This window comes from Notolepis coatsorum (assembly GCF_963971535.1).
Source record: "Notolepis coatsorum genome assembly, chromosome: 3".
Lineage (NCBI taxonomy): Eukaryota > Metazoa > Chordata > Actinopteri > Aulopiformes > Paralepididae > Notolepis > Notolepis coatsorum.
This window is the reverse complement of record NC_140167.1, coordinates 94,124,019-94,132,928: the sequence shown is the minus strand read 5'-3', so window position 1 is coordinate 94,132,928 and position 8,910 is coordinate 94,124,019. Positions and strand designations below refer to the sequence as shown.

General features: G+C 42.0%; 1 protein-coding gene across 1 annotated transcript in view; it reads right to left on the bottom strand.

Moving 5' to 3' along the window:
- Positions 1-624: 624 nt before the first annotated feature.
- Positions 625-8,910, bottom strand: part of LOC311225912 (zinc finger protein 24-like) — a gene marked incomplete at its 3' end in the record, with an annotated part of 67,767 nt that continues 59,481 nt past the window's right edge. The window contains exon 5 of the mRNA XM_084311303.1: positions 625-659. Coding sequence (XP_084167429.1) covers positions 625-659 — 35 coding nt within the window. The remainder of the gene's footprint in view (positions 660-8,910) is intronic.

Here is an 8,910-nt window from a genome sequence, read left to right as displayed (position 1 = left end):
GAATTGAAAATGGGGGACCCTGATGTAAACAAGACGAAAGTCTTTCTCTGGTCTGCATCCCCTTAACAATTGTATGTATTGAGCTGTACTGTACCCATTCTGCAATCTGTTAATAAAGTTTTCAATCAATCAATCAATCAATCAGTATGTAGGGTTGACTGACCTACTGAGAGCAGTTAAGGCTCCAGATTTTGTCCAGTGTGTCTGCATTTACCGGCACAGCGACTCCGTTGATGACATGGAAAAGGCACTGGAAGACGTTGTGATGAAGCAGCTGGATGAAAAGCTAAAGGGGAGTGACTTCATTGGCATTATAATTGATGAGACGGTAAATATCACTGTGAACAAGAAGCTGATTATATATGTCAAGTTAGAAAAAAAAGGAAGAGTTGAGACGTGTTTTCTGGGCAATTATGATGTGCAGTCCGGGACCGCACAGTGTATATTTGACAAAGTGGCCGAGGTGTTCCGCAAGAGGGATGTGGCGCTGTCCCGCATCACTGGCCTGGGCTCGGATGGGGCCGGTGTAATGATGGGGAAGCGTGCTGGAGTTGGTGCTCTTCTGAAGAGAGTGCGTTTTCCATTCAGGTGCACTGTGGTGCCCACCGAGCTGCGCTGGCCGCGCTAGATGCTGCAAAAGCTGTGGACCAGGTAGGAGCCTACAAGCGCACAATTGCCTCTGTGTACTCCTTTTACAAGCACTCAGCCAGCAGGACCAATCGCCTCCGTCAACTGGCAGCAGCGCTCAGCGATGAAGACATGACGAGCCTAAAGCAGCCGTGCGCTGTCCGCTGGCTATCCTTGCAGTGGAGGGTATCAAAAGTAACTGGCCTGCTCTGGTGATGGAGCTAAATGAAGAGGCTGTGGGAGGAAATGCCCAAGCCCAAGGCATCCTGGGTCAAATCCAGCCGTACTCCTTCATCGCCTTGACTCACGCACTGGCTGAAGTGCTACCGGTGATGACCAAACTGAATTTGGTTTTCCAGAAAGACGAAGTCAATCTGGCCACAATCCGACCAATGGTTCACGAATCAGTCGCGGCACTAACAGTTACTACATGCCCCAGGTCCAGAAGAAGAGAGGTTCCAGACAGATTGCATAGGAGGCATGTACAAGGATGTGAAAGTGACCGGTCCGTTCAGGCTTTCAAAAGTGCCCAAGCACGCTACATTCAACATCTAATAGATGCTTTACACGACCGATTCCCTGAAGATTCCCTGGATCTGCTTAACTGCTTCGACGTCCTTCTGAACCCCTCGCGATACCCACAGGGTGGTAAGTAGAAGTCAATTTGATTTAGTTTGTTGCAAAAGTCGTAGCATCATTCTTTAAATAGGTCTATCATTTTTGAATAACCTAAAACGCTTGCCTATATCGTGAAATGTATGGCCTATTCTTATTAATAATAATAAATCATAATAAAATAATCATAATAACAATAATAATGAAAATAACAGGATAACATTTAAACCTTCCTACTTTTCAGTTAATCTGGCTGTCGATGCCATGTAATAAGTTGTTTAAAGTTGTTTATTGGCTTTTCATAAAAAAGAATCAATGATTATTTATCAACCCGTCCCCTCAGCGCTTCAGGAATATGCTGAACCAGCCATCCGAACCATTATTGGTCATTTTGGCCAAGAAATGACCAGCGAGGACGAGTCAGCACCAGCCCCCCTCATTGATGCCACAAGCGCGCAACGAGATGCCATCGCTATGATGACAGCGCTCCGCAGTTATGGAGGCTTGACTTTTTAAACGGCATGCGAAATCCTCATCAGGGATTTTAGCTAAATCTATCCAGAGCCAAACTGGCCATGGTAGCCTGCCTGATCCCAGTCTCCAGTGTGCAGAACAGGATCAAAACAGCGCAACAAAGTCACCTCAGGGAGGACAAGGTCACAACGCTTATGCGCATTGCAAGTTGTGGAGAGACACTTGGCACATTCGATTTTAATTCGGCAGCTGCACGCTTCACTGCTGCGAAAACGCGTAAGACGTAAAACTTTATGAGCCAGCAATAGGTTCTGGTTATTTTTTTTATTCTATTTTATTTTATCTGAGAAAAGGCCTATAGCAAAAGGGAATTCGCCTATTTGATTTTAAGTCAGCAGCAGCACGCCATAATTAAAATGTTATAAGCCAGATAGGCCTACATGTAATGTTTTGTTAGTTTGCAAATCGTTTTTATTCTATGTTAGAATCAAATAGTTGTGTTAGTGTTTCGTGTTACCCCAACTAACGGTTTTGCCTGCGTTTGCCTTTACACAAAAGCCTAGTTTTCAATACAAATATTATAAATCGGTATAGGAATGGGGAATATGGAAAAAGAAAAATGTATAATGTTTGCAACTGTAATGTCTGTCTAATTAAATCTTTTCCTGCAATACAGTTATAAAAAAAATATATATTCTAAATCTACATGCCTTGATGATGTCATTCTTTAATTGTATATAGCCTGCCTATCAATTGTTTTTAAGCTCAATAAACTCTGACCGGACGTCTTTGGATAGCCAGGGGAAATGTATTGCACTTCCGCGCGCACACGCTTCCCGGGTCAATTTCCACTATCTGTAAGCCCACGTAAAAAAAATAAAATAAAAAAATACTTGAACTAGCCTATCACAAGCGACAAATTCTGTTTCCTAATGATTGATTGGCTATTGTGTCATGTGAGCACGCTGCACACAGAGGTAAACTCATACTAACGTGCGGTGCATCCATTTCAAATAGCGCTCTAGTAGTCTAGCCTCTATACGAGTTATCTATACGAGAGATAACATTGATTGAAGCGTCAAAATATCACAGATTTCTTCGGGTCAAACCACAAAGAGCCAAGTCTGCTGCTCCCGCTGCTACCTCGCAGACGTCCACTGTTCCAGTGGGGATCTATCAAAGTCAAACCAACCAGACGACCCCGCTGTTCTCGCAGGTACAAAACGGATAAGCACAACAAGAGACGGAGGAGGCACTTCTTTGGGAATTAAGACAGGGTGAGTGATTGTTGAAATATTTTTATCCTATGCAACTGGTTGGTTGACCGCCGTATCACATTAAAGTAATGCATATTATGATACTGTACAATTATTGATTGTAACTAAATGTAGGCTATAATGAAATCAATAAACCAATGCGTTATGAGCATGTGGCTCGTCCTCTCTGCATAATGTGGCGACGAGCTAGCAAACGAGGCAATGTGATCAACTACAGTTTGCTGTGTGTGAACATTATGATATGCGTGTCTGATACAACGAGGTGAAGCGACGTCGACTCGAGATTCATTTGGGGGTGTGACAGCTGCTGCAGCGCGAGAGCTTGATGCTGGATTAGCATATCGCTTCGTTGGGAGGCGAGAGATTGGATTCGGCAAATCAATTTCTCATTCTTCGCTTGATATAATTAATACAAATGTCCAATATAACGGAATTCGTTAGCTCATAAAAATGTGATTATAACAGACTGCTGTTTAAATAAACTCTGACCAGAATTTCTCCCATTTGTCCGGGAGATTGAAATCTCGCAGGACACGCAGACCGGCACGAATATTTTCTAACGGTGATACTAAATCCAAATTGAACTCGGGCATTTGAAAGATAATATATATATATATATATATATATATATATATATATATATATATATATATATATATAATGTGCAAATTGGCTATAATAAGGTAATTTATAAGCATCATATTCTATAATAATATTTCAAATTGCATTGGTTCGGAAGGGAGAATTCAGTACTGTATCTACAGAACCTTCGGTTTAATCATCTTCCCTTTATTAATTTCCTTAGATTATTTTTACACATGATCTCAAGAGGGTACTGAACGAGATCAGTGGCAGTTTTCTAAGTTTGGTCATTATTATCATGGTGTTATTCACTGTCAAAGATGCAAAGAAAAATCATAATTCATATTCTCCTTGTTTCATCACAATTTAAGCAAGCCTAGTAATAGATACAATATTTCTGACACTGTGAATACATTCCCTGAGGTCCATAGAAGTCCCTAGATACCAAGAATATGCAAATGGTCCTTGTAGAAGTGGAGCAATATTCCATTTACCTAGGTATATATTTTAGGCGAAAATATTCCACGGGTGGAACAGGTTAAGCCTTGAGTGGTCTTTTACCGATAGCCTTGTCTCCTGGAGGAAGGCAATCCCACAGTTAAGAAATTTAAGGTGATTAAATATTCAAGCTCTCTTAACTGGCCCATTTAAACATGTCATGTTCCAGCCAATAAAACGTATATCAGACATCCTCAAGCACTACATTTAGATGATAGCAAAGTTTACAAGTATAAGTGAAAGTGGTATTTCCTACTCTACCCAAAGTAACCCTATCCCCTAAACCATAGGGGTTTGATTGAATTTAAGCAAAGAGTCCTAGAACAGGATCAATAGTAATGGCAATATAGGGATACATACACATATATATGCATATACACACAGCTGAATGATAACAAGTGGGCAGCACATCCTCCAAACTGGGGAGGGCGCAACTTTGACTATAAGTCTGTTATTTCTTAAAGTTCGCTCTTAAAACTCAGAGCAAAGGGTATCTGCCAATGTACAGTTTCCTCCCCCTTAAATGCATGTATTCTTTTTTGGAAACTCTGTCTGTAAATAAACAGTACTGTATATATGCATATCCTGTATGCAGGGCTTGACGTTGACACCCGCCCAATGCGGGTAGAAGTAGTCATTGGCGGGTAGATGCGTCATTCTACCCGTCAATTCGGCGGGTGCCTTTTTATTCTATGAAAAAAAAACATTGTAGTCTACAAAGGGCATTTGGAATAATCACGTCAATCCAGGTGATACTATTATAGTACTACAAATCCCACGAGGACTGGGTGCGCACAGTGTGCTCATTCCATTGGCCCATCCACTTCGTCCTATCACACGCGTCGTGTTGCTTCCGTGTGTGACAGCTGACGCTGTTAACGTTAATAGCTCGACAACTAGTTCAGTTAGCTAACGTTACAATGTGGTGGAATATTGTGAAAAGACCGGGTGAACTGAACCATCGACAAACGGAAAAGAGAATGAGACAGACTATTTGTAAGTAAGTAAACAAACTAACATGTATTATGTAACGTGTATTATTAAACTAATATTACGGTGTTTGTTAGCTGCTAGCCACATTCATGTAAGCATAAGGGCTCGAGACTAACACCGTCCTGGCCACCCTCTCAGTCAAGATAGCACTCGCAAATAATATGCTGCACATTATTACTGCACGGTCTCTGAGTTAGCTCTCAGAACCATGGACAGCTGCCCCAGATGCCTCTTTCTTGGTTAAAAGCTGCTATATAATTGCAGTCTATTTACCATTCAGATCAAACATGGCTTGTTTCCTAGCTATTCTATTCTACCGTGTTCTATTCTTCTGTGTTCTGTTCTTCCATATGTTCTCTCTGACGTTCTCTCTCTCTCTATGTCTCTGATGTTTTGGTATAGTGGGCAGGTTGAAGTATATGTCTCTGATGTGTTGGTAGTTGGTATAGTGGGCAGGTTGAAGTATATGTCTCTGATGTCTTGGTATAGTGGGCAGGTTGTTAACACTTTCAGCGCCACGCCTGGTTTTCCGTTTTACCGCTTGAATGCCACCATCGGCGCCAATGTTAACGTTAATATCGCCTAATCTATGTTTTAAATTATGACTATGTGTCTAATCTGCCCATCGCATTATCAAAGACTATTTTCCAGTCAGTGCTGTGAAGGCAGATTGTTTTTTTATCGCGTCGTTGCCGTTTCAGAGCATTTAGAAAAGCACCCGTTTTGATATAAAAAAACAGCTCATTCTGGAGCATTCTATGAAAATCGTCTTTTAGTGGAATATTCCACAACGTTGATATTCGTCTGCCTTTTTATGAATCGTTTTCAAATAAACGCTAGATGATCAATATTATACGTGCACGCACGCACATTACGGCCGCGCACTGATAATCGCTCCGTTGATTTCCTCACGGACTTTTACAGTGAAACCGAAAGAAGACATTTCACAAAACAGCTTATAACTTCATCAAACTTACTCTGATTATCCTACCACTGATAACATAGAGTCCTTACCTGACATCAGATGGTATCCAACTGGTATATTCCAATTCCTGATCACCATTCGAAAAAATCGATACGTGTATGGATCCAACGCGATACAGTAGAACTCCATGATCCGCGGGGATCTGAGGCTCCAGAATGAACTCTAGTAACCCCGGCTGGATCAGTGAACTGGAAAATGTGGAGTACCGGATTTTTTTCCCCATTCATTTTCATTGAGTCCATTCCAAAATCACTTATGTCATCTGGGAGACGACAGGGGGCACTTTTTTCCACAGTGATCGCCGGCGCCCCTTGGCTATACTCGGGTGATGAGGTGAAAATCAGAGAAATCTCGTGAGTGGCATGCAACCACCTATAAAAAAACCCGAGAAATCTCGTGAGTGGCACTCAAAAAGAAGTGTAGCTCGGTTTCCACCTCATCTTGTGTGCAGTGGGTGCACAGTCTGTCTTCTCTTGTGAGCCAGGTCTGCCTATGGCGACCTTTCTCAATGGCTAGGCTGTGCTCGCTGAGTCTGTACCTAGTCAAGGATCTTCTTAGTCTCTATCTCTCGGAGTCTGGAGCCCATTTTCACATGATCATTTTAATAATCACAATGTTGGGTTATGATCGGCGTGTGTGGGGATTTTTGGCTGGTGAAAATGCTGAGTGGCTAGTGAGCCAAAAGGTTAATGTCAAGCCCTGCATGTATGTCATAAATGTCTGGGTGCAACAGTACTGTACATCTGTATGTCACAAATGTTATGAATTGAAAATGGGGGACCCTGATGTAAACAAGACCAACGTCTTTCTCTGGCCTGCATCCCCTTAACAATTGTGTATTGAGCTGTACTGTACCCATTCTGCAATCTGTTAATAACATTTCCAATCAATAAATCAAACCTGTGCTGCTTGGGAGTAGTGCAATTAGTTTGCCGTGATGACACTTCTGGTCGCCGACGCAGCCAGGTGGTGGGCATGTGGTTTAACGAAAGTGTAAGAAAATGGCTAATGAAGTTATAAGACCCCCATTTATGAAATATGTAAACAGAAACATCTCGGCGGCAAACATAGACATGACGATAAATCTGTGTCACGCACAAGAGCAATGAAAATATAAATAATATCGTTAAGCATAGCTTAGTTAATAAAATGTACAATTTTCGTTGAAACGGAGAACATAGCGCTAGCACCCCGATAAATAGCAGAAACATCATTCCATGTAATAATATAAACATAACGAGTGAATAAGTAAATGAGAGAAGAGGATCCCAAGCGACACACAATGACCCAACATCATCCATAAAAGCATGGAAAAACGGAAATATAGATAGTCGTGATGCTCGTGTGTTACCCAAAGTTTCATTCTGCTGAAGCCGACGTATGGGGTTGGTTCTTCAGAAAGTCTGCAGCCATCTCCATCTCTGATGAAGAGCCTCGCTGGATACTGTAATGACGGTTTGTATCCCTGCTGGTAGAGGGGGCCCATAACATTGCGGTAGCGGGAGCGTTGTTCCATCACTTCGGGACAGTGGTCCTCAAATTAAAACTGGTTTCACACTGTAGGTCAGCATCCCTCTCTTCTTCCGAGCCTCCCGAATAATAGTCTCCTTGGTTCTGAAGCGGTGTAGGCAGGCAGGCTTGGAGCCGGGGGCTGGTCTGGCCGTCAGCGCCCTGTGGCAGCGATCAAGCTCGGGCGGTGTAGCAAGCACTTCCTTGCCCAGAATTTCCATCAGCACCTCGGCAAAAAAAATCATTGGGTCGGTCACTTTGAATAGACTCGTTTAGTCCTATTATTCGGTATGTTTGACAGGCGGCTACGCGATTCAACATCGATTAACTTGGTCTTCAGTTTGGCGTTGCCCTCCTCCAGAGCCACACACCTAGCCTCTAATTCCACCACCCTGCTGGACCATGTACTTAGTCCATCCTCCACGGAGGTCAGACAACTGGAGTCGACCGAGGCGGCGGAAGTTCTGAATTCAAGCGTCAGGTTCTCTATTAATTTGGAAATGCTCGACAAGTCCATCGGTGCATCGTCACTTTTAGTGTCCTTCCTCTTTATGCCTATCGCAGCCAAAATGAATGAGTAAAAAAATAAACGAAGTATCAAAATAATCAAATCATATTATTTTATTATTTATTTTAAATTTCGCACTTACAAACATACATTCTGGAATAAAATAAGTAAAAAGAAGAAGTTAAAATGTGCAGGAAAGGTCAAAAAACCCAAGGGCTTATAAGCGACCTCCCCTCTTAAACCTATATAGGATAACTACACAAAAGAAATCCGCCCCCCCCACATTATGCACAAACACATGCGCATATCCCTCTCTCATACACACAGATACATACAATTATACAACTATTATTAACAATACAGCATTATACAACTATTATAATGTTGGGAATTTTTTTTTAAAGACTTTACACAAATACACATGGATACTATAGACTATATTGAAAGTATCAAAAGAGGCTTTTAGCGTAAGTTTGAAAAGTAGGGGAGTTGCAGCGTGGAAAAGTGCGTCAACTTCATCGTCAACCGGAACCTACTGAGTCCTGATGCAAAGAATAGTTGGGAGGGACGCAATCTTTCAAAACTTTTAAATGCATTGTTGCATTTATATTTAGCACATTTGATAGAATTTCAATAGAAAATAAACTAAATTAAATACCATCACCACCAGACGGGAAAAAGGGCAGATGCTCAAGCACCCCTGGGCCCTATGCATGTCTGGTTACAGGCAGCCATGTTGGAAGAGAGACAACTATTGTTGGAAGAGAGGAGAGCAAGGCTCTATTTAAACCATGAAACTGGTGTTTGAAGATGAGTGTCAGAAGTTCTGATGCAGATCACAT